General features: G+C 50.6%; 2 protein-coding genes across 6 annotated transcripts in view; one reads left to right on the top strand and one right to left on the bottom strand.

The window, feature by feature from the left end:
- The window catches only part of EVC (EvC ciliary complex subunit 1), a 123,496-nt gene extending 99,785 nt beyond the window's left edge, over window positions 1-23,711 (top strand). The window contains exons 18-24 of one of the 3 annotated variants that reach the window (XM_034951910.3): window positions 1,627-1,753; window positions 2,967-3,060; window positions 3,791-3,902; window positions 4,405-8,814; window positions 12,834-12,880; window positions 15,056-15,438; window positions 18,342-23,711. In XM_034951910.3, the coding sequence (XP_034807801.2) occupies window positions 1,627-1,753; window positions 2,967-3,060; window positions 3,791-3,902; window positions 4,405-4,489 (418 nt within the window). In that variant the 3' untranslated portion in view covers window positions 4,490-8,814; window positions 12,834-12,880; window positions 15,056-15,438; window positions 18,342-23,711. Of the gene's footprint in view, window positions 1-1,626; window positions 1,754-2,966; window positions 3,061-3,790; window positions 3,903-4,404; window positions 8,815-12,833; window positions 12,881-15,055 lie in introns of all 3 variants that reach the window. The other 2 variants (XM_063603688.1, XM_034951911.3) reach the window with 2 other exon arrangements.
- CRMP1 (collapsin response mediator protein 1) overlaps window positions 15,440-25,980 on the bottom strand; it is a 71,556-nt gene continuing 61,015 nt past the window's right edge. For all 3 annotated transcript variants that reach the window (XM_034951978.3, XM_034951979.2, XM_034951980.3), the window contains exons 12-14: window positions 23,166-23,345; window positions 20,183-20,348; window positions 15,440-16,508 (exon numbers count right to left, since the gene is read on the bottom strand). In XM_034951978.3, coding sequence (XP_034807869.1) covers window positions 16,417-16,508; window positions 20,183-20,348; window positions 23,166-23,345 — 438 coding nt within the window. In that variant the 3' untranslated portion in view covers window positions 15,440-16,416. The remainder of the gene's footprint in view (window positions 16,509-20,182; window positions 20,349-23,165; window positions 23,346-25,980) is intronic.

Genomic DNA, 25,980 nt, shown 5'->3' on the forward strand with positions numbered 1-25,980 from the left:
GTTGATTCCATATCTTTGCTATTGTGAATAATGCAATAAACACACGAGAGCAGGTATCTTTCTGATATACTGATTTATTTTCCTTTGGGTAGATACCCAGTAGTGGGATTGCTGGATCAAATGGTCATTCTATTTTTAGTTCTTTGAGAAATCATGCTGTTTTCCATACAGGCTGCACTAATATACATTCCCACCAATGGTGCATAAGTGTTCCCTTTTCTCCACATCCTCACCAAGTGTTATAGTTTGTCTTTTTAGTGATAGCCATTCTAACTGGGGTAAGATGATATCTCCTTGTGGCTTTAATTTGCATTCCTCTGATGATGGGTGATGCTCAGCGTTTTTTCACATGCTTCTTGGCCATTTGTGTGTCTTTTTTTTAAGAATGTCTATTCATGTCCATAGGCACGGTTTCTAGTGGAACCCGGCCTCCTTTAAGGTGTGAGAGAGGCTGGAGTCTGGAGTGCTGGCCTCAGCTGTGCCACATGAGTGATGTGTTTACTGTCCACCCTCCTTCCTGCCACTCAAACTAGAGCTCCTTGAGGACGGGGACTGTGGGTCTCTGTTCACACCTTTGTCTCAGAACCCAGCACAGCACCTGGCAGGCCAGAGATACTTTAATGAAGGAATGAGTGGATGGATGGAGGGAGGGAGGAAGGGAGTGAGAGGTGGAGGGATGGATGACAGCGTCTTGTAGGGTGCACAGGAATTTGCTGGGCAAAAACAGAGAGGAAAGGTGTTACTGGCGGACAGAAGAGTGTGAGGTAGGAGCAGGGTGGCATTTTCACACCTCGGAGCACTCCACACGCACAGCTGCCTATCCATGCTAAAGGTGGCCCTGACTTCAGGTCTAGAAATTCGACCCCTTTCAGAAAATCTGCCCTAAAAGATGGGAAGGAGGCAGGCAGGGAGCAATAATGGAAACAGGGTGGCTGGATTTGGATGTTCCTGATTGCTTGGGAACGGAGGGCCTCCAGAGGGGGAGGTGGGCCCTGGGGCTCAGGTACCCGGCCTCTGCTCCAGCTCTGTCCCCCTCTCTGAGAGTAACAGGGCTGCCTGCCGTATTCGGGATTTCCCAGAGGCTGCATCCCAAGAAGCTTCTCATTTTACGAGGGAGGGGCCGGGGCAGTTCTGAGATTTAAACTCAGGGATGGGTAGCCGGTGGGCCTCTGGTCCTTTCAGGAGAATGCTCCTCCCTGGGGAAAAGATTGTTTTCTCATGAGAAGATGCCACCTTCTGCTCAGCCACTTCACAGACGTGTGTCCTGAGGGAGGCCCCCACCTCTCTGGGCTTCTTCCCCCCGGCTTTTCTACTCTGTCCTGCTGGTGTCATGAAGCTCCTCCGAAGATCACATGCAAAGTGTGTGGGCAGGACTCTGTAAACTCCCGTGTTGTAAAGGGCGTCCACTTTGATGGACAGGCAGCCTGCCTGTGGGGACTGGAGCTGGGGCTGCTGTGAATGGTGCCCCCGATGGCCAGGCCCCTCTTGGGGCTCCCAGGGATCAGCAGCCTCCCTGCCTTCCTTCTCCCTCCCTCCCTCCCTCCCTCTCTCCCATCCTTCCTTCCTTCCTCCCTTCCTCCCTCCCTTCCTGCCTACCTGCCAGCCTGCCTGCCTTCCTCCCCCCAGGATGCTGTCCCAGCAGAAGAGGTTCCTGGCCCAGTTCCCAGTGCACCAGCAGATGCGTCTGCACGCCCAGCAGCAGCAGGCAGGAGTCATGGACCTTCTGGAAGCCCAGCTGGAGACCCAGCTACAGGTACAAGTTACGGAACTGGACCTTCCAAAAGCAGTGGTTTAAAGAGGAGCAGAAATAGCTGAAGCCAGCCTGTGACCGCAGGTCAGCCATGGGGACTGTTGTGAGGGGACCCCTTGGTCCCTGCACTTCCCTGCCTGTGGCATCGTTGACCCGCTGAGTCTCACCTGCTGAGGGTGTGTCGGCCTCGCCTTAGGACCCTGAGCCCCTGGAGGGCAGGTGTGGCCTGTGTGGATCCCTCCAGCAGCTGCAGCACGCTAAGCAGGGCCAGGCCCTGAGCAGCTGGTCAGGCCTCATCTATGGAGCTGACAGAGAATTGAGCGTTCCCCTGTGTGTGCATGGCCACCAGGAGGCTTCCGGTGTAATGGTGACCTCTGTGTCACTCAGGCAGTGTTGGCGGTAGCTAAAGTTTACACTTCATTTACAGCAAACAGGAAGCTCAGCTCTCATGATATAAAGCGCATATTTCATCACAGAAAATCCCATTTGTGTGAGGTTATACAGTGAGATGTAAGGTGAGAGTATAAAGTGTGGCTAAGCAAAGTGGCTGCCTTTAAAAAAATCAAATCTTCCAGAATGGAAGCATTTAGCAGAGTGTTGGCCCTTTCAGAGTGTTCTCCACTGGCGATGGCAGTCGCAGAGTGACAGTGATAAGAATACAGCAGTGGTGGCCGATAGGTACTTATTGAGGGTCTATGATAGATAGTCATGAGCTGAGAGCTTTGCACACACTTTCCAACAAAAGAGGTTACTGCTACTGTCCCCATTACAGATGGACAAACAGGCATGCACAGGTTACGCTGCTATCCAGGGTCACACAGTTAATGCATCATGGAATTCTGGTGTGTTTGTTTACACCACAGTGTTGGAAGTTTAGAGCCCAGCCTGTGGAGTCAGGCAGAAGTGAGTCCCATCCTATTCTGCTGCACCTGCTCCGGGCAGGTCACTGAGGCCCTCTGACCTCAATGTACTCTGTCAACTGAAGACCGACGGCCAGTGTGAGTGAGGACCCACAGTTATGCAGCAGGAGCTGGTAGATGCCAGTGTGTCCTCCTGCTCCTCTCCTCTCTGGGATGTATCTTGGAAAATTCTCCTCCACACGGGGGACGTGGTCTTCAGTGGCCAGCCTCGAGTGTCAGAATTCACTCACGTGGAGAGGGATTTAGAGAAGTCAGAGGGAGGCCCAGCTGAATGCTCCTCTCTGCTTGCATTTCAGGAAGCTGAACAGAACTTCATCTCCGAGCTGGCAGCCTTGGCCCGAGTGCCCCTTGCTGAAAGCAAACTGTTCCCTGCTAAGCGTGGGCTGCTGGGTGAGTCACAGATGCTTGAGTTGCAGCGGGAAGCACTCTGGGCTGAGAGATACGGATTCTAGTTCCACACTGGCCACTAACTAGCTGTGTGACCTTAGGCATTGTGCCTAGGCTCTCTGGGCTTTTGTGACCTTGTCTGTAAATGAGCAGGCTTGGCTAGGCCACCCTGCAGCCCCACTTGCTCTCTAGCATTTGATAATTCCAGTTCCTGGGTCTGGTGTTCACTGGCTGTGTCTCCTAACTGACTCCATTTTTCCATCTGTAAAGTGGGGATTATAAGCCCTCCTCCCACCCTTGCCAGCGACAACTTCAGTGACATCACAGGATTTTTTAACTTGGTAATGAGAGAGTGACTCAGAAGGTGGTGTGAGAACACAGAGATCTACTAAAACGAAAGCTGTCACACTGGTGCTGGGTTTTCAGTTGCTTGCTGCTTCATTAAGTCTTCCAGTCAGCTGGGAAGAGTGGAAACCCAGTGGGAGCCTAGCAGACTGGAGCTCAAGCCACAGCTCTGCCACTTCCTGGCTTGTGCAGGCTTGGGAGAGTACGTCACCTTCCCAGTCCTCAGTTTCCTCATTAGTTGAGTGGCTGCAATAGCATAAGATACCAAGCATACACTTGGCCCACACAACATGCTCAAAAATGTCAGGCTGGGTTGGCGTGAGGCTGCAAGAAGTTGTCACTTGTCTAAAGTCACAGAGCCATGCCTGGGTTCATCTGTCCTCTACAGAGAAGCCCCTAAGGACTAAAAGGAAGAAGCCCCTGCCCCGGGAAAGAGGGGACCTGGGGGTGCCCAATGATGAGGACCTTGCCTCCGGGGACCAGACCTCAGGCTCACTCAGGTATGACTGGGCCCCGGGCCTGTTGCCTGTGGCTGGGTTTGGTAAATGCACTCAGCTGCTGTGTGCCAAAAGTCTGGGCAGGAAAATCATCAGTCCCCTCAGAGGCATTAAATGTGAAGGTTCAAGAAATGACAGATATGAACGTAATTTGTGGGCAGTAAGCCATGATGATACCAGGGGTGCCACATGGCTGTTACCCTTCCTGTTTGTGTCTCATTTGGCCAGATGAGCCTTGACCTACCTCCACACCCCATTGGCATCCAGCCTGAAGTGTTGGGCAGTCCCTTCTTTGACCAGGGATGGCTGTGGTCATGGCACTTGGATGACCTCCTACCCAAGGAGGGAAACGGGTTTTATTGGTTTCTTAACAACCCATGTCAAAGTGAAAATTGTTTTGATCACCTTTGGCTGCATTTTCATTTAATCCGATTGGGTAAGTTATGGCATCAGGATGGGCATGGAGTCAGCGTTCTAACTGGCTGCCTTTCTTCCCTGTTTTAAGCAGCAAAAGGCTGAGTCAGCAAGAAAGTGAAGCTGGGGACAGTGGGAACTCAAAGAAGATGCTAAAGAGAAGAAGCAACTTGTAGTTTAAGACCAGTCAGTGGGACAGGACCTGAAGCCCTGGGTCTGGGTGTGAATTCCGCCTTCCCTCCTGCAGTGCTGAGAGGCAGCGAGGACGGAGAGGACAGCGGCATCTCTAGGCTCTTCTGAGAGGGACAGAGAAAGAATAGAAATGTGCCCTAAAAGCATAAATGAGTATGTCCTGAGAAAATTAGGCATTCCCGTCTTGGAAACACGTCTCTGTGAGTTTGCATTTCATTTGGCTTGGAGCCCTGGCTCGATGCCTCATGGATCTTTCTCCCCCAGGAGGGACATCTTGAGGGGTCCGAGCCTCAGGCCAAGGACCCCTGATGCAGACTCTGGAATCCCTGGCCCAAAGGCCTGTCCGGGCCCATCTGGGGCTGAGGACACACAGATACATAATGACACCTGCAGAAATGTATTCTCTGAGGACACTTAGAATATGAGGAAGAGGGTGTGGCCCAACCCTCACTTCACCTGGGGAGGGGCTTCTTCCGGACAGTAGACACCCTGCCCCTGCAGAGAGATGTCATGGGGGCACCTGCTCTCCCTGATAGATGCTGAGAGCATCCAGAAACTTGCAGACCAGCCCTCTCACCACACCCAGAAGAGGCCTTTCCCATCTGGAGAGAAGCTTCCAGACCAGCCCTTCACACACCACAGCCAGGAGGGGCTGTTCCCACCTGGAGAGAAGCTTCCAGACCAGCCCCACACACCACAGCTAGGAGAGGCCATTCCAACCTGGAGAGAAACTTCCAGACCAGCCCCTCACACCACAGCCAGGAGGGGCCTTTCCCACCTGGAGAGAAACTTCCAGACCAGCCCCTCATACCACAGCCAAGAGGGGCCTTTCCCACCTGGAGAGAAACTTCCAGACCAGCCCCGCACACCACTGCCAGGAGAGGCCTTTGCCACCCGGAGAGAAACTTCCAGACCAGCCCCTCATACCACAGCCAAGAGGGGCCTTTCTCACCTGGAGAGAAATTTCCAGACCATCCCCTCTCACCACAGCCAGGAGAGGCCTTTCCCACCGGTAGAGAAACTTCCAGACCAGCCCCTCACACCACAGCCAAGAGAAGCCTTTCCGGCCTGGAGAGAAACTAACAGACCAGCCCTCTCACTACAGCCAGGAGAGGCCTTTCCCGCCTGGAAACTTCCAGACAAGTCCCTCACACACCACAGCCAGGAGAGGCCTTTCCCATCTGGAGAGAAACTTCCAGACCAGCCCCTCTCACCACAGCCAGGAGAGGCCTTTCCCACCTGGAGAGAAGCTTCCAGACCAGCCCCTCACACCACAGCCAGGAGAGGCCTTTCCCGCCTGGAGAGAAGCTTCAGACCAGCTCCTCACACCACAGCCAGGAGAGGCCTTTCCACCTGGAGAGAAACTTCCAGACCAGCCCTTCACACCACAGCCAGGAGGGGCCTTTCCCACCTGGAGAGAAACTTCCAGACCAGCCCCGCACACCACTGCCAGGAGAGGCCTTTGCCACCTGGAGAGAAACTTCCAGACCAGCCCCTCATACCACAGCCAAGAGGGGCCTTTCTCACCTGGAGAGAAATTTCCAGACCATCCCCTCTCACCACAGCCAGGAGAGGCCTTTCCCACCAGTAGAGAAACTTCCAGACCAGCCCCTCACACCACAGCCAAGAGAAGCCTTTCTGGCCTGGAGAGAAACTAACAGACCAGCCCTCTCACTACAGCCAGGAGAGGCCTTTCCCGCCTGGAAACTTCCAGACAAGCCCCTCACACACCACAGCCAGGAGAGGCCTTTCCCACCTGGAGAGAAACTTCCAGACCAGCCCCTCTCACCACAGCCAAGACAGGCCTTTCCCGCCTGGAGAGAAACTTCCAGACCAGCCCCTCACACCACAGCCAGGAGAGGCCTTTCCCGCCTGGAGAGAAGCTTCAGACCAGCTCCTCACACCATAGCCAGGAGAGGCCTTTCCCACCTGGAGAGAAACTTCCAGACCAGCCCTTCACACCACAGCCAGGAGGGGCCTTTCCCACCTGGAGAGAAACTTCCAGACCAGCTCCTCACACCACAGCCAGGAGAGGCCTTTCCCACCTGGAGAGAAACTTCCAGACCAGCCCCTCATACCACAGCCAAGAGGGGCCTTTCTCACCTGGAGAGAAACTTCCAGACCAGCCCCTCTTACCACAGATAGGAGAAGCCTTTCCCGCCTGGAGAGAAACTTCCAGACCAGCCCTCTCACTACAGCCAGGAGAGGCCTTTCCTGCCTGGAGAGAAACTTCCAGACCAGCCCTCTCACTACAGCCAGGAGAGGACTTTCCTGCCTGGAGAGAAACTTCCAGACCAGCCCCTCACACACCACAGCCAGGAGAGGCCTTTCCCGCCTGGAGAGAAACTTCCAGACAAGCCCCTCACACACCACAGCCAGGAGAGGCCTTTCCCACCTGGAGAGAAGCTTCAGACCAGCCCTCTCACTACAGCCAGGAGAGGCCTTTCCCACCGGGAGAGAAGCTTCCAGACCAGCCCCTCACACCACAGCCAGGAGAGGCCTTTCCCCCCCTGGACAGAAGCTTCAGACCAGCTCCTCACACCATAGCCAGGAGAGACCTTTTCTGCCTGGAGAGAAACTTTCAGACCAGCCCCACACACCAGAGCCAGGAGAGGCTGTTCCTGCCTGGAGAGAAGCTTCCAGACCAGCCCTTCACACCACAGCCAGGAGAGGCCTTTCCCACCTGGAGAGAAACTTCCAGACCAGCCCCTCTCACCACAGCCAGGAGAGGCCGTTCCCACCTGGAGGGAAAATTGCTCCTTTGATGGAGGTTAGGGACTGTCACCCTCAGCACTGTGAACATACCGGGCGAGATCATTCTTCAGGGGAAGGAGCTGCCCAGAGCATCACAGGATGTTCCAGTGTCCCTGGCCTCTGCCCACCAGATGCCAGCACTCCCACCATTCGTGGCAACCAAGGATGTCTCCAGACACTGCCCCGTGTCCATGGGGTTATCACCCACTGCGCTGAGTCAAAGGGTGCCTGCCCTGGTCTAATCCAGGACATAGCCCTGGATACGTCCACAAATCCCCAGAACCTAGTGAGCCCTCTGGCTCTGGGAGCCCCTATCTCAGGAATTTTCAGGGCCATTTGTGACTTTTCATTTCTTAAAACCTGAAATAGACTCTCTTAGAAACAAGTGACTCCTTCCCAGTGGCCAAAACTTAATCATCAGCGCGCTTCCTTCAGTTCCTCACCCATCAGCCAGTGGGCTCTCCAAAGTTAACCAACAGCTCCCTCTTGTGGTTCACTAAAAAACTTCGTTATTCCATGGAGTTGTGCAAAGCTGTGGCTTCCTTGGTGCAATATTCTTAAAACCTGCTTTGCATAGAAATCACTTCTCTTTTTTTTTTTTTTTTTTTTTTTGAGACAGAGTCTTGCTCTTTCACCCAGGCTGGAGTGCAGTGGCGTGATCTCGGCTCATGGCAATCTCCACCTCCCGGGTTCAAGCGATTTTCCTGCCTCAGCCTCCCCAGTAGCTGGGACCACAGACGTGTGCAACCACGCCCGGCTAAATGTTTTTTGTATTTTATTTTAGTAGAGACGGGGTTTCACCATACTGGCCAGGCTGCTCTCGAACTCCTGACCTCATGATCCACCCGCCTCGGCCTCCCCAAAGTGCTGAGATTAGCCGTTAGCCACCACGCCCAGCCAGAAATCACTTTTATATTGTCACGTGGGCCCTCTGCACAGAGCCCGATGGCTCCTCCCGGGGAAGCCTGATTTTGTGACGTGTGTATAGTAAATGCAGGCCCTCTGGCAGCACCATAATTGGTCGGTTACCCTGAGCCCAGAGCTCTGAAAGCATCTGTGGAATGATCACGGGACCCTTCTCCTCTGAGAAGGCTCCCCGCTGCCTCCCCGCCACCGAGCTTGTAGTGTGACTGCCTGGCTGTTGCATGGAGCATTTTGCTTCTGGGGTGTCTTCCTTAGCCAGAGGGAACGTGTCATTTGCTCGACCCTGGCCCACCCTTGCCGCCCAGCTGTTGTGCTGGGCACAGTCTGGGGCACAGGCCTCCATGATGAAGACGCGTGGGCTGTCGGTGCTTTCATCCGTCACAAACTGGCACCTGTACCTGCCAGCAAGAGCATGATGGGGACTTCCATGCTGGAATTGCTCCCTGATTAAAATGAGATATGGCTATTTGGAAGACACTGCATTTTAGCCAGTGTACCTGGGCACAGACTCGGGGCCGCCCTGAAGCTGATGAAGGCTTGAAGGACGGAAGGGCTGAGCCACATGAAGGCAACACTGAGGGCCAGAGGAGAGAGAAGAGGATCAGCAGTGCGGCCCCAGGACGCCTCGCAGGTACCCTGCCTCCATTTTGGTTACCATCCCCGCTTATTATGGGCTGTGGGCTGTTATGGTGATGGATGGATGTGGATTTGGAAGGGGACCATGAGAGATGATGTATTATGATGAACTCATGATTTAATTCTTTGGTGAAAATAGCACCCTCTGACCTGTACTTGAGACCCCAGGATGAAGCCAGCACGGTTTTTTGTACTCTCCCAGGGTGAGTGCCCTCTCCCAGGACCCTCCTGGCCAACCAGGGGTCACGTTCTGCACAGCATTCCTTCTGAGGCCCTGGCCAGGGCGGTGCTGATCTTGCTGCTGCCACAGAAGCCTCTCCTGCCCCTGCCATCTGCCTATCACATGTTCTCCAACACAAATCTGCCTGGCCTTATGGGCGGCGTTCCCTGGCTCTTAGGAGAAAAAGCCAGATCTTTACCATGGACCATGAGGCTCAGAGAGGTCTAGGCTGAGCCCACCCCTGCGGCCTAGCAGATGCCCTTCCCCTTCACTCTGCACCTGGCCCCTGTCTCCTCTCATGGCCTCACATGGGCCACACCCCTGCCCCCCACTGGGCCTTTGCTCATGATGTGCATTCTTTCTGGAAGACCCCTGCCCCCTCCCCAGCCCTCTGCCCAGTGGCTCCTAGCCACTCCTCACATGGAGTCAGGACTCACATCTCCAGAGATCCCCCTCTGCCCCCAACCCTGAACAACATCAGGGCCCCCTTTAGATTCTAGGTCCTGTGTTCTTTGTAGCTGGGACTGGGGTGGGTTCGATGGGGGAGCGTATAAATAACCTTCCTTTATTTCTTGTCCAAGTTCATCACTATACACAGAGGTGTACAGTGAGACCCACATAAACAATCCCACTAAACCCAACTCAACTGGCCCTTACCCAGATCCTCCAAATGTCCCAGGCCTCCCTAGTGTCACCTGATATGCAGTGGCATCAGCAGGAAAGGGAACAGTGGTCTTAAGGATTGCAGCTAAAAGATCTGACTGTGGCATTGTAAGCTGTAAGGAATGTGTCACTGAACCCGTGGCTAAGCCCACTCCCGGGCCTCGGTGGGGTCTGTGCACAGGTGTCGGAAGTGTGAGCTCCATGAGCTTTACAGTGAATCAGCTGTGGGGCACAGAGGGCAAGCTTTTCCTCCACCCTGCAAAGGCTCCTTGAGAAACAACTGACCAAAGGCAGACCAATAGGAAAAAGAAAAGCATTCCAACGTAAGGTGCATGGCATGGGGAATTGCAGGAGAGTGATGACCCCACAAACCAGTGAGGTCCAGGTGCTTCCACACCCTCATAGGGAGACGGAAAATGGGGGAAATGTGGCCGTTTAGAGGGTAAAGCATGATTTATAGGGGGAACGAATCGATCCAGAGGCAGGCACTGTCTTGGGAGTGATCCTTCCCAGACTGGCCAATCAGGTATTTCTCCTCCTCCCCAGAGAAGAATAAAAGAGAGAGGGAGAGGGGCCAGGGAAGCCCCTGTGCTGTCCCCCAGAGAGTGGAAGCCCCTCCCTCTATGGAAACCAGAGGAGTGGGAGATGGGATTATTCTCCCCTAAATGTTTCCTCTATAGCTCTTAACAGAGTGTGCAGTTCGGTGCTTTGAGTAATCATTTGATTGACACCTGATGTCCCCCCTGGAATGTACACCATTGACCGGCCACATGCCACCTGGCATATAACAGGCATTCATGGTCACCTGGTGGAAGGAAGGGAGGGAGGCCTGGGAATATTCCTTTCCTCCCGTGGCATTTGGATTGGAAGGAAGGGAGGGAGGAACGCTGAGTATATACTTTCCTCCTGTGGTGTACGGATTGGAAAGGAAGGAGGGAGGGAGGGAGGCCAGGAATACTATTTTCCCCCCATGGCTTATGGATTTGGCTGTGTGTCAGCATTACCCAGGGGCTCATTAAAAACAACATTCTTAGCCCCATCCCAGAGATTCTGAGTCAGCAGATTGGACGGGAGGCCTGGGGATCTATTTTTTCCCTACTGGGCTCCCGCTGATGGACTTGGTCCACTTCCTGATGCACCTCCTGCCCACCGACATAGCCTGCAGTCCAGCCGCTGGACTTAGTCTGAGGTCAGCTCTTCATCCGCCTTGTTCTGGCTGTGGTGGCCATGAGCATGTACCTCTTGGGTCCCCAACGGCAAGGAGCAAAAACGACCAACATCCTCGGGATTTCCTGCCGTGCTCAGAAATCCTTCCCTGCGTGAGCGTGCAGGCCACACTTCCTGCAGGGTGCTCCCAGTGCCTGCAAGAGGCAGGGATGTGGAGGCCTCCTGAGCCCGCATGACAGGGCTCCTCCGGAGGACAGCCTGGGCCCCAGGACTTCTTGCTCTACCTGCTGAGACGTAGAACTGTGCAGCACCAGAGTCTTGCCTCCCTCCCTCCTTTCTACCCTCTCTTCACTCCCTTCCTCCCCTCCCTCCCTTCTTTCCTTACCCCCTCTGTCCTTCTTTTCTCCCTCCCTCCTTTCCCTCTCTCCCTTCCCTCCCTCCCTTCCCTTCTCCCCTCTCTCCCCTCCCTCTCTCCCTCCATCATGGGGCTGTCAGCTGCATCGCAAATCTGTGGGCTCTGCCTCCTCTGGCTCTCTGCTCATTTTGCCTCACAGATATGTCCCCCAGCACACATCTTGCCCACATCTAATCCTGGCTCAGTGCCTGCATCTCAGAGGACGTGGACCAAGGCACTTGCCGTCTCAGGCTTAGTGACCCTTTGACCTCCTGAGAACTCTGGGCCCAGGCAACCCTAGAGAACTGGCTCCTGTGCATGTTCTCCTTTCTCTGGAAACCACTTAGCTGCCTCCCTCATGCTCTGGGCAAAGGCAGGGCAGGTTGGGAGAAGGAATCAGTGAGGCTGAGGCCCCAGCCTAAAGGTCACAGGGCGGCCTGGCCCAGGAGAAATCCCCTGCACCAGGCATTTGCCCACATGGCTACAGGTGAACGTTGGGATACGGAGTGTTCTTTTTTGCTATGAAACTGGAGTCATGGAGGTCCTGGTCGACATTCTTCCTTCCAAATACAATAGCCTGGATGGGGGAGGGCAGTGGCTATAGAGGCTTCCTGCACCGTGTCGGGGCTCTTGTCCATTGCAAGCTGGGACCCCAAGCTACCCACGTGGTGTTTGGCTCCCGTCTGATAGGGAAAGACTTTGAAGTCCACATCCAGGCATAATGGATAGCCAGGCTGCCTGAGTGGTTTGATAGATCTCCCAGAAAATTCCCAGATGGACCCTGGACGCACAGCCATGCCACAGCTTTCCTCCTCTTGGGAACAGACTACCAGTGAGAGGCTTTACTCTGAAGCCAGGTGCACCAGGGCCCTTGTGTCTTTTCCTCTAAAATCTCTGCAGGTCTGCACTAAGAGAAGAATAGAAACTTCAACTTGCTAAGAGCCCCTTTTGCTTAGGAAACTTCTTTTCATGGTCTTTCACTTCATAAATGGACTTGATTGGAATGAACCTTTAGGCAAATGACATTGTCAATGGGCATCACGGCCACACTCTGCCTTGGAAAGAGTAACACAGAGGAGGGTTACGCACTTACGTCAGAAGAGTAGCTCTGTTGAGTCTATAGAGATTTGGCCCCAGGATAAGGGTAGCACCTTCTCTTGTCCACTGTCTATGATGAAGGTGGCCAGACGAACCCTGGGGGCTAGAACATGGTAGACCCTACTGGTGACATCTGAAAATGGTTTGGCTTTACATAGATGAAGGAAAAGTATGTGCAAAGACCTTGCCCGTTCTGTCTCACTTTTTAAGAGTCAATATGCAATCTGGAGGCAAAGATAGACAAACCAACTGATGTGGTTTGGCTGTGTCCCCACCCAAATCTCATCTTGAATTGTAGCTCCCATAATTCCGTGATGTGGGAGGGACCTGGTGGGAGATAATTGAATCATAGGGGCAGTTTCCCCCCATACTGTTCTTGTGGTAGTGAATAAGTCTCAAGAGGTCTGATGGTTTATAAGGGGAAACCATTTTCACTTGGTTCTCATTCTCTCTCTTGCCTGCCATCATGAAGACGTGCCTTCTGCCATGATTGTGAGGCCTCTCCAGCCACGTGGAACTGTGAGTCCATTAAACCTCTTTTTCTTTATAAATTACCCAGTCTTGGGTATATGTTTATCAGCAGAGTGAGAACAGACTAATACACCAACAAATGCAGAGGGGCCAGAACCACCCCTTCCTGGGACATCAGAGCCAACAGTTAAGTGGTCTGGGTTCCAAACTCATTTACTTAATGTTGATAGGTTGAAATTGGCCATGGCAAGAGACTTATGTTGAAACTTAATACCCAATGTGGCAGTACTGAAAGGTGGGGCCTGTTAGAGGTGATTGGGTCATGAGGGCTCTCCCTTCATGAATGGATTAATTCATTCATAGATTAATGTATCAATGAGTCAGTGGATTAATGGGTTATCATGGGAGTGGGACCAGCAGCTTTATAAGCAGAGGAAGCGAGACCTGAGCCAGTACACTCAGCCCCCTCACCATGTGATGCCCTGCACTGCCTTAGGACTCTGCAGAGTCCCCACCAGCAAGAAGACTCTCACCAGATGCACCAGCACCACCCCAACCTTGGACTTCTCAGTCTCAAAGTCTGTAAGAAATGAATTCCTTTTCTTTATAAATTACCCCATCTCAGGTATTCAGTTACAGTGATGCAAAATGGACTAAGACAGAAAATTGGTAACAGAAGTGGGGTCCACAGAACTAGCACACACTACAAACAAGGGCTTTCTACCCCACCCACCTTCACCCATTGTTCAACATTGATTTGGCAGCACACTTCTGGACCACTGAATCAGAAGGGTCAATCACCTGACTTACAACAAAGGCCCCACTGCATCTTAATGGGGGAAAGAATAGTCTTTGCAATAAATGGTGTTGGGTCAATGGGAGATCATATGGGAAATGTAGAACCTTCAGTCCTACCTTATATTGTACATAAAGATTATTGAGAGATGGCTCGTAGACCTAAATGTGAAAGATAAAACTTCTAGAAAAAACCCAGAAGACTACTGTGGTAGGCAGAATAACGCTCCTGGTCCCTGCCAACAAGATGACCACATCCTAATCCCTGAGCCTGTGAGTATGTTATGTCACATGGCTGGGAGAATTGGGTTGCAGATGAATGAATGAGAATAGCCTTCCCCTAAAACTTTCTGAGAAACTCTCTCCTTCCTCCCAAAATCTCAAGAGGTAAAAGGAAGTCACATGCCTTAAAAGGAGTGTTGCAGCTCAGTCTCCAAGAACTAAGGATTATCTGAGCTACCAGGTCTCCTGTCCCCTGTAACTGTGCCTCTTGGAGGCGCTGGGGAACCCAAAGTTCGACATGGGCTCTAGATTATGCTGGTTGGACAGTGGCTCCCATGACCTGGGAGTCAGGCAAGCACCCCATCGGAGTCTGTCTTAGAGAAGGTGCTAGGGCTGCTTCTGCTTCCACTTCCACCCTGACAGGACTGAGGAGGCCAGGCCCAGAGAACAGGCTGGATAACTTCATCCTGCCAACTTTACTTTTCTGGAAGTTTCCCTTTAATAGTCCAAATGGGCCAAAGCCGAACATCAAAAATCCTTACCATCCGTTCTTGGTCTTTCCATCCAAAAATCCTTACCATCCGTTCTTGGTCTTTCCATCCAAAAATCCTTACCATCCATTCTTGGTCTTTCTCAGTAGTTAGTTAACCTTGTTTCAAGGAAGTCTATAACTGACCCTGAGCCAACACTTCTTTAAACCTTAACGAAGGTATCCACACGAAGCTGAGGAGTGGGGGAGGAGAAGGACACATGAAAAGCACTGCGTTGATGTGGGACCAGAGCATCCAAAGCCATCTGCCTCAAATGCCCTTGGAGCTCAGTAATTAGGAGCAAGGAGCTTTGGACTAGGGCCCAAAGTGCCTGGGTCCTGGATTCAAATCCTGGTTCCATCACTTCCTAAGTGTGTGATCCTAAACAAGTTATTGATCTCACTCTGAGTCAGTTTCCTCATCTGTACAACGGGGATAATAATCCCTACCTCATAGAGCACCTGGCATATAGCAAGTGCTATACCGATATTAGCCCATGTATTTGTTGTCATTACCAGCAACTTCATCACTATCACCAACACCACCATCATCATCACCACTCTCACCATCATCACCATCACCACCATCATTACTGTCACCACCATCATGGTCATCACTATTACTAACAGCTAATGGAAGCAAGCAACTTTGCCTGATGTTTTTATCCCTCCTTTAGTGTATCTCTAGCTCATGGAAATGGAAGGAAGAAATGTGAAGTTTAGGAGATTGGAGCTTCCAGTCTGAGGCTGATCCATACAATACAAGAAGAAAGAGAGCCAGGAAAGGCCAAACAGGAGGGAATCAATGCAAGATTTGAGCCTATTTTGTGGAAGCCCGCCCATCATCAGCCGTCTTCCCTCTCTTCGCCTCCTTGGGTCTCAGGAACTCAGCCTTCAGAAGTCATGAACTGAATCTCTCCTCCCACCCCCACATCCACCAGTCTCTACCAAGAGTGAGTCCTCAGGAAGCAGCCACCACCATTCGTTATCACGCGGGGGGACTGCCAAGCATTCGTACCCAATCCAGATACCACCACTGAAATGAAAGTGCCCTAGTCAGGTCAGTGGGCAGTTCATTTTCTTTATTTTTTCACAAGCTTTGAATTCAGAAATAAGAGCCACAACAAGTTGGTTGTTAAGTAAAAATGGGAGTGATTACAAAGGAAAACTTTGTACAAAACTTTAAAAATCTGACTGCCCCGTCAACTGCCTCAGAGGGACCAGGACTCAGGCCACGCAGGGGCAGCCATCACCCCCCCATCGTCAGCCCCGAATGGGGATGGGGAGACCTCTTTCTGAGTGTGAACCTGGCTCGGCCTGAAGCCTAGAGCTGGCTTGAAGAACACACACAGACCAGAAGACAGCACGGTGAGTTACAAGTGCCACGGAGACCAGGGTTTCTGACACAGGATGTGGAGGATGCTTCTCTGCAACCTAGTGCAAGGCTTCCCCTGCCATTCCGAGAATTCACGGATCTCACAGGTGGAGGTGGGGCGAGCTTCTTTCTAGTGTGGACCAGAGGTGGGGGCAATGAGTAAACATCTTCACTGTAAGGGTTTTGGGACTGCCCCTCAGGGCTTGAGGTCTCGGCATCGTGTCTCAGTCAGTCCTTGGCGATGTCCCCTCAGACGCACTCACAGACTTGCATACGTAATTTAGTAACATGCATCAACTATCCTAGAACATCTACAGGGTGCAAAGGAACCACCACTCAGAGAATCATGGAGCCAGTGGAGTTAGAAGTGGAAGGGACAGAACAAGACAATGCTAAAACCTGTGGTTCACTAGGAAGGGGGAATGAAAACACCATGCTCCGAGGTGGATTCAGCATGAACACAACTGTGGGGCAAGGAATTTCCAAGCAAACACACCACACTAGTACCACTTCTTCCTAAACAGAAAAGGGAAAGAGCATCCTTCGACTTCCCCCTCCCTCCATCAGCACCAACTAAAACTGTGGGTTTCAAAAACACTGACAGGAAAAGGGATGGACATGATTCCCAGAATCCTTCAGGCTAGCTCCTCCGCGCATCCGCGTTCAACCGAGGCTGGTGATGTTGGAGCGGCCACCAGGGGGCGCCACGATGCGGTGGCCGGTGCGCCTGGGATTGTTGTCATCTATCTGGGCACCTGAAAGAGAGCGCCAATCGCTGCTGGATGGGATCTGTTAACATCAGTTCCACGCTGCTCCTGGAGGCCATGTACTCTGCCATGCACTCCACCTTAGCAGAAGTCGTAACCCCGCCCCATCTTCAGGTGTTCTCCACTGGACCCACCTTCATTCAGGGCTCAGTCCAGGACCAGCCATGGGAAGCCTCCCTGGCCTCCACAGAGTCCACTGCTCCCTCTTCTGTGCCCCTCAGTCCCTGGGCTCTCCCTCCTTCAGCCCTGACCACCTTGTGGTGGTCTTGTCAAAATCCCCAGTAAAATCCGACATTCCTGAGACAGGTGATCAAACACTTACTGAGTGCCTACTGTGTGCAGGCACACATTTGGTGCTTTAACATGTTACTGCATTTAGGGCACACAATCATACTATGAAGGGGGTGTTTGTACTCCCAACTTACGGGTGAGCAATTTGAGGTTCAGGCCACGTGTCTTGCAGGACACAGGTGTTGGGTGGGGAAGCCAGGATTGAAGCCCAAACTGGTTGGTTTTCAAAGCCCATGATCTTAGGCACAGTGTCCCACACTCCAAAAGTATTTTACTTATTGTGTGTGTACACATTTGTATATGCATGTGCATATGTGTGTGCACGTGCATGTGAACTCCGCAAGCTGGATTTACTTCCCTCATTGGCAATAGGTGGATCTGAAGGGGGGTGTGGTGTGCAGAGGTTCTTAATTTTAATCTTTCAAAACCAACCATCCATTCTAATTTTACGTATTCTCTTGCATAAAGATGTAAAATTCTAGCAGCAAACCCAGTGCCTGGAGCTCAACAAATATTTATTAAATGAGTAAATCATGAAGGGTGGATAATGCTGAAAGGTGGGAAGTATAGAGTCCTTATCAGGGAGGGGAAGTTGAGCTGGCGGAACTGAGGAAAAGCAAAAAGAGAAAGCAAATAAGCTGTAAGTCTGCCTTTCTTCATGGTCTACAACACAGCCTTCCTGCACAAATAACTCACAGTCTTCCTGTACTCAACTTATCACCAGACCCTCAGCTAATAGAAAAACGTAAGAAGTAAGTTAGCTCACTGCAACCACAGCATTATCAGTACTGCACAAAGCCCTCTTCGGCACACAGCACAAGCACCATCCTATAAAATCTCCAGCAAGCCTTTGTTTCCTTGCAGTCAGCTCCTTTCTTGCTGACCTACCCACTGTACCCTTTCATACTTTTTCTAATACATCTGACTTTCTTTACCTACAACTGTCTTGGTGAATTTTTTTTACTAGCTGCAGAACACTGGCCCCAGATAGTTGTCACCTGCAACAGGAAGGAGACTCAAGTTTCAGTGCTAATCATGCCTTGAATTTGGGCAATTTGGAGTAAGACACCACCCCACTCCCTTGGCCTCATTTCCTTTTCTGCACAATAAGAACAGTAGACTAGATGAGCCCCTTCCAACTCCAACATTATATGATTTGTCTATGTAAGCCACTAAGAATTTGGTTCAGAGTAGTGACTTTTCTTTTCTCCCATTGTTTCACTGGTAGACAATATGTCTTCTTGCAATACAAGTCTCCCCTAAAGGCCTGGAATCAGGCCTAGCACTTAGTAACTTTTTCCTTATAACCATCTGTACCTTGCTGGTTGCATGTCTGTACTTTGAAAATACCTGCTGGAAAAAAGGACACTAATATGGTTTGGACTTTGGTCCCCCAAAACTTCATGTTGAAATTTGATCCCAAAGTTGGAGGTGGGGCCTAATGGGAGGGGTTTGGGTCATGAAGGACAGACCACTCATGAATGGCTTGGTGTCAGCCTCACAGTAATGAGTAAATTCTTGCTCTATTAGTTCTCGGAAGAACTGGTTGTTAAAGAGCACCTCTGCCTTCTTCCTCTGTTGCCATGTGATCTCTGCACACGCTAGCTCTCCTTCGCCTTCTGCCATGCTGGAAGTAGCCTGAGGCCCTCACCAGAAGCAGACGCTGGCACCGTGCTTCTTGTACAGCCTGCAGAGCCGTGAGCCAAGTAAACCTCTTTAATTACCCAGCCTCAGGTAATCCTTTATAGCAATGTAAATGGACGAAAACAGACACTAACTCATGGTACAGCTCTATAATGTAACATATGCAGATATTAAAAAGGGCATCTGTGAGGTTGTTATGATGTTGGAAAGCATCTATGTTGTTGGTACCAAATGAAGTCACCTATCAACCTGCCAAGAGGCTGGCTGACAGCAGTGGTGCTGTGGGCCTCAGGAGGACTAAGAGTGAAACTGAGAGAACAAGGGTGGGGAGGGGGCCTTCCAGGTGGCTTTTAACTTCATTGTTATTCTTGTTCTAAGAACAACGGGGAGGAGGATTTTCTGTCCATGTGTAATTGCAATTGTGCAGTGTTTAATAGCATAACTCCAGAACAGTGGTCCAGTTTGCAAACTCCTTGAGAGCTTGTGTCTTGTTGCACCCAGACAGCTTTTTCCCAGGATTGAAGCCAATCCCTGGTTTGCTGATTGAGCATCACATGACTATTAGCATTCTATTTAGGGTCCATTCTGTGCAAAAATATGAAACACTGGAAGCTCTTCCATGGAAGTCTTATGGAGAGTGAGATGAATGGGGAGGCCTCCTTGATTCATGCCTCCTCGGCATAATCACTGAATCATACGCTTCCTGAATGGATAAGAGGTTCTGCCACCACACAATCTAAATTGACACGTCATCCTCTCTCTCTCTCTCTCTTTGCCCCTTCCACTCTCTCTTTTGCTAAGCATATCGCCTTTCCTGACCAGGAATTAGCAAATGGGTCCATTGACCAAATCCAGCCCACCGCCTGTTTCTGTACGATCCATGACCTGAGAATAGTTTGTACATTTTCAAATGGCTATTGAATATAACATCCTAGATGTTGCCTCTTAGCTTACAAAGCCTAAAGTATTTACTATCCGGCCTTCTAAGAAAAAAAATCACCATATTCTTAGTACCCAGCACAGTGTGCAACCCATGCAACGCCTCAAAGAGTTTGCAGGACAAAATTCCAGTTCAACTTTCTCAACGTGTGCGTGCCTGCTCTCATGTGGCCATCTCACGAAATCACAGATACGCTGCCCTGAGACCTTAAGAAAGTCAGGAGGGATCAGGTCATCTAATTTTGTTCCCACACATTTGTTGAGCACCAAGTCCTGGTATTTTGACACTGGATTTCTTGGGGCTTCCGTTTCCTCTTTAAATAAATAGGGTATAATGTTACTTTATGGAGTAGTGAGGATAAAATAAAATCGTGGGTTATGAAAGTGCTGAGTACACTGCAGTGGGTGAACAGGCTAAAGACGTGCGCAGAGCACATGCCCTGCAAATGGCAGCTACTCCCATCTCTTATTCATCCCCACCACTCCATGTTTACTTTCATGAGGAAGAGTGTGAAAGTGTCCCCATATGTGTGTAAGGATGAGCACTGGGACAATTTTGGTACCTCTCTTTGTAAACCCAGCCCCTAACATGGACCCCCCCCTCTGCTTGGTGACCATGCCAGCCCACTCTGCCCCACCAGTGAGAACAGGCTCGGGTGGGGCACACTCCCTTCCCTGCTTCTTCATCTAGTGTCCAAGGCCACGTGTCCATTTCCTCAGAAGCAGCAGGAAGGACTCGGCCTGAACTGCTGCAATTGTGGGGAGCCTGGGCCACCACTCGTTCCTACCTGATAAGCTGAAGTTGGACTGGTGGAGGTTTCTGATGGGTGGGGGCTGGTGTTTAGAAGGCGAAGATTTGGCTGAAGGAGCGGGAGTTGCATATTTGGGTGTAGCTGGTACCTCGTACACAGGACCGTCATACATGCCCCTGGAAACCCCTTGCAATCCAAAAACCTAAACAGAGGAAGGGAGAGTGTGATTGATCGACACTGTGCATGTGTGCCCTTCTGGGCAGATAAAGCAGAGCCCTGCGGGCGAGAGAGAAACCTGAGGTCACTTCAAATGTGCATGCACACACACACAACACGCACACACGACAGATGCACTTCACACACATGCACCCGCACACAGGCATTCATACACACAAGCATGCATACACACACATCTACATACCCACATGCATACACATACAGACGCACACACCACGCACACGCACTCACATACATGCAGTCATGCACACATATGTGCATGCAGTCATGCACACATGCATGCACATGCAGTAACAAAACATGCCTACACAGTAGCATACACGCGTGAACACGCACACACACTTAAAACACATACAGATCTTCACAAAGGCATACTCTCACATATGTATACACATGCATACATGCCCACACACACACTGATACAGGTATACACACCCGTATATACACTTACACACACGCATACTCATACACATACACACAAAGCTTCATGCAGGAGGACCCCAAATCCCTTGCAAGAAGAAGTCACTTTCCCTGACACTACCACCTACCCACCCCCGGAAAGGACCCCTGAGTCCCAGACAGGCAGCAGCAACGGGCCCATCTTCATGTATGTTCTTGTAGAAGTCAACAGCGAGGCAAAGATTCAGGGGGCAGATAGTTTGTTGGGAGATGGTTCCAGAAAGGGGGAAGGAGTGGGGAGCTGAGACAGGGAGGGAGAAAACTCAGTACAGAGGAACAAGGAGTGGGCCAGGTCTATGGGGGGCAGGGCTGGGGATGCTGTGGGGAGGACACCTCCACACCAGCCTGCAGGAGGATGGGGAAGGAGGGCAATGGAGCCACAGCCCCAGCCCCATTGGGAAAGGGTTGTGGGGGCAGAGACCCTGAAAGCAGCAGGGCTTCCAGGCAGGAGGCTGTCAGCCTGCTGGGAACTGCTGACAGCAGCCCAGGTGACCTCAGGGATGGCCAAGGTTGGGAGGGCACCTGCTCCAGGCACTGGAGAACAGCATGTGTTCAGGGACCTGTACAGGGTCCCAGCATGAGTCAGTGGCAGTGCCCTAACCCAACACGGGGCTTCATCCTCCATAGCAGGTGACAGTGCCCTGACCCCAGGCCCGGCTCCCTTCGTCTCTGCAGGTGATAGCACCCTGACCCCCAGCTCTGGGCTCCTGTCTGTCCATAGGAGGAAGCCTTGATTTTAGCACCAAGTTTAAAGACCCAGCACCTGCATATCATGTCGACGGCCCTCCCCTCTGTCCCTGGAGCCCTGCTCCCCGACTCCCTGGGCCTCACTGTATCCTGTCCATTCTCTGTGGCTGTGGCATTGCTTCCTGGGTGAGGCCGTTCATCACTCCCTGAAGCTCAGGTGGCCAGAGGCAGGCTCTGATGCAGGTCTCTCCTTCACCTGGTCTAGCTCCTGCAGGCATGAAGGAATCCCTGTGCAATGGGACCCCCCGATCCTATTGCTCCTGCAAATTGCTGTCTTGGCATTTGGGGTCAGATATCTGCCCTCACGGAAACTGACTGTTAACCGCAGGCCTCAGCTTCAGACCAAGAAGGAAATGAAGCCAGCCAAGGGGTGTTTCTGCCTCTTCAGTGGGTGTCCCAGCCAGGGATTTCCATGAGTCCCCTGTCCTTACATGGCCTGCTGCCTGTGCCTGGCCTTGTCTCGGATCTGACTTGTTTCCCCATCCAGTGCAAAGCATCTGTGCGACTTGGTGTCTTTGACCTGGTGCTACACCTTATGGAAGCTGGGGAGGGACCAAAACCAGATGCAGAGCCTCCCAGTCCGGGCTGGAGCCTGGGAATGCAGGAAGGTCTCTGGACTTTTCCATCTCAATTGGCCACTTAGGAAGCATACAAAGAACAGGACCACACAGGTACACACATGCCCACACACACAGCTCACCACATGCTCGCATACACACACGCGCACACACACACACTCCAACACACGCACACACATCCCCATATGCACACATACACACGTGCATGCATGTACACATGCACACATGACACACAGACACACACGTGCGCGTGCACACACACACGAAGCTGGCCTTTCTGGCAAACATCAGCTGTCTCATGGGGAAAGCAGCTGCCATGGGGATGGGAGGGCCTGGCTGGGGAAGATGTTGGCCACGGGCGGGAGTCTCTCTCAGCTGTGAGAAAGTTCCCTCCTCTGAGTTGCTCTAAAGTTAGGAATAGAGCCTGCTCCTTCCCTTTGACAGATGTCCTGAGGTCAGTGCTAAGGTTGTTCAAGGAAAGTAAGGAACGACAGGGCAGAAACGTCAAGGGAGGAAGGAAAGGAAGAAAGGGCGGATCTGAAGGGAGCCCTGCCTGCAAGATGCCAGGGGTAACACCTTGCTCCACAGGGCCAGACCCGAGGGTTTCTGGGCCGTGACTCTGGCTAAGCCCTTCATGGCTCTGGGCTGCAAAAGGAGGATCACAGCACCTCCAGTGGGTGGGCAGGATTACTTAAGATGACGCAGGACAGCGCCCAGAGCAGCTTGGTAAGCGTCCCTCCCATGATCCACCCACCCTCACAGGTGCACACCCCTCTACAGTTTGCAAAGCCCTGGAACTTGCATGTCCTCATTTGATGCTCACTCCTGTCCTCAGACAGGAGCCCAGGCCAGCGTCTCAACCCATTTAACAGATAAGGAAACGGAGGTTCCCAGGGCGATGACATTATTAACTCTGCACACGTCAGATCTCGATTCCCCAAGAGACGCTGTCGGCTCTGGTCCCACGGGTGGGCCCGCTCCCCTGCAGACACACTCACCTTATTCCTGATTTTGACGCGCTGGTACAGGTGCTCCGGGAATGCCTTCCGCGGAATGAAGCGGCCCATGCCCTTGTTGACGTTGATGTTTCCGTCTTCAAAGACGATCTTGCCCTGGCTGATGACCACTAGTGGGGAGCCGTGGCACTCCATACCCTCGAAGATGTTGTACTCCACTGCCTGCACCAACAGCCTCAGCGTTACTTCCCAGGATTTGCTCTGCTCCAAACGAGCTGTTCATAACAGCGATTTTGCCTAACATTATATCATAAGTGTGTTCCAATGTTTTTTTTTCTCTCTAAAAATACCTTTTATTGACTGTGTAATATTCCACTGTATGGTCCACAGTGTATATAACCAACAACTCACCGTTGCGCATGTAGGCTGCTGGTGGCTTTCTATAATCAAATCAATATTGTTCTGGGAGGAAGGGGGTCCCCCTGGGGTTATGCAATGTGGCTGCTTTGACTATACTGGACATAAAAATAAGTAAAATGTTCTTTATTTTACTTAAAATGTCTCTTTAAATAAAATTTTTTTTCTCTAGGATAGGTTTCTAAAATCAAATTACTGGGTGAAAGAATATGAGCTGTTTTAAAGCACATGTGCCATATGGCCAAATTATTTTCCCAAGGGTTCAGACCAATTGACACGATATCGGCACTTACCCCCTCCAGCATTGGGTAATGCCATTTTTTTCTTTCTCTGCTAATTTGAAAGACAAAATAACATTTCCTTTAAAACACACATTTGGCCGGGCACTGTGGCTCATGCCTGTACCCCCAACTACTCAGGAGGCTGAGGGTAGTACCAAAAAATCAAATGGTAAAAAAGATATTTGATAGAAAGGTAAGTCTGTCTTCTACTTGAGTCTGAGACATATGCCCTGAAGAGTTTCTTCTGTATCTCTAGGTATGTCCGGGGCATGAATAATTGTCTGACATATACACATCTCTACACAGACATTTCTCAGCTTAATTCTTCTTTACCTCAGCAATTGTTCCATATCAGCACACATACAAAATACTTTTACACTGCTACATTTCATCAGGAGGATGTACTACCATTTATATGCCCAGTTCCCAAGGATAAACAGTTGGGTCATTGCCATGCCTTTGCTAAAAACTGCTGAAACAGACTTTGCATCCACAATCTGCACACGTGAACATGTTTCTAGATGTGGAGTTTGGGGCCAAAGACTAAATGGATTTTCATCTTTGACAGATTTGCCCTCCGAAAAAGACAACACTAGTTTCCATTCCCAACAAAACTCTGTGAGCTTACCTGACAGCCTTTGGCACACAGTATCTATGTATATTAAACTCCTGAGCTCAGTTGCTGGCACAGGTGAAAAATACTATCTCTAGGTGGTTATTTGCATTTGTGACTGAGACTGGGTCTCTTTTTAAATCAACACATGCCATTTCTATATTTATTTCTTACTGTGCCACTGTGTTTTGCACATTATTCTATTTCTCAGGGTCTTGGCATTCTTCTTACTGATTTCTAAAAGTACACACTCAATGTTAAAGAATTTATCCTTTGTTATGTGTGTTGCAAATATTTCCTCCCTCCCTGGTCCTCTGTCTCTGGAACTCATATGAAGTAATTGTTTTTGCCACAAAGATTATTTTGTATAATTTTTGTGTAGTCAATGGTCAAACAGACCATTCTTTACCATTTCTAAGTTTTGTGTCTTGCTTAGCAAGATCCTTTCCCCTTCAAAATTATCATTCTTTCAAAAAATGTGTGTTTTATTCTAATCCTTTCATAGCTTTATTTTATCTTAATCTTCGATCCATGGTTTGATTTGTTTGATAGTAAATAATAGGGCAGAGGTTAAGCCTCTTGGGCCAGGTGTTCTAACACAATTGGATGAGTAACTATTGTTTCCTAATTCTAATTGTCTCCTTTATTGTAAACCAAATTCTCATATGCAGTCAGTCTATTCCTTGGCTCTCTTTTCTTGTACCCCTGCCAAACTGTTTGGTTTATTGCAGCTTTATGACATGTTTTAATAACTGGGATGACTGATACCCCCGGGCCCAGTCTTCCCTTTTTTCAGAACTATTTCAGCTACTCTCACATTTCTCATCTGGGAACTCTGCTTTCCTAGCTAAACAATTAAATTTTCTGATGGGATCACATCAAATTTATAGATTAGATTAGAAAGAATTGATATGTTCACTATATTGGATCTTCTCAGTGTAAAAGTCCCTGAATTTATGTAAGTCTTTAGTTTTTTATTTTTTGTTTGTTTGTTTGTTTTGAGACAGGGTCTCAGTCTGCAGTGCAGTGGCACGATCATGGCTCACTATAGCCTCCAAGTCCTGGGCTCAAGCAAGCCTCCTGCCTCAGCCTCCCAAGTAGCTAGGACTACAGGCATGCACCACCATGCCTAGTTAATTTTTTTATTTTTTTGTAGAGGCAGGGTCTCACTATGTCACCCAGTTTGGTTTCAAACTCCCAGCCTCAAGTCCCCCTACCTGAGCCTCCCAAAGTGCTGGGTTTACAGGCATGAACCACCACGCCAGGCCAAGTCTTTAGTTTTTATTGCTATTACAGGATTTTGATTTCCATTCTACTTTCCAAAGTGATTTTTGATTCTTCCATAGAAAAACTATCAATTCTTTATATTGGTTTGTAATCTGATGGTGTTTGATGATTTTTAGGTGCATTCTTGGGGGTTCCAGGCAATCACGTCTCCTACACACAGCTGTTAACACTGTGCCAGCCTCGCAGGACCCAGGCAGACAGTGCGTTTCCAGTGTTAGCATTTGCTAACCTAATTCTCCCTCACCCTAAAGTGGCTCCA

This window comes from Pan paniscus, chromosome 3 (assembly GCF_029289425.2).
Source record: "Pan paniscus chromosome 3, NHGRI_mPanPan1-v2.0_pri, whole genome shotgun sequence".
NCBI classification, from domain to species: domain Eukaryota; kingdom Metazoa; phylum Chordata; class Mammalia; order Primates; family Hominidae; genus Pan; species Pan paniscus.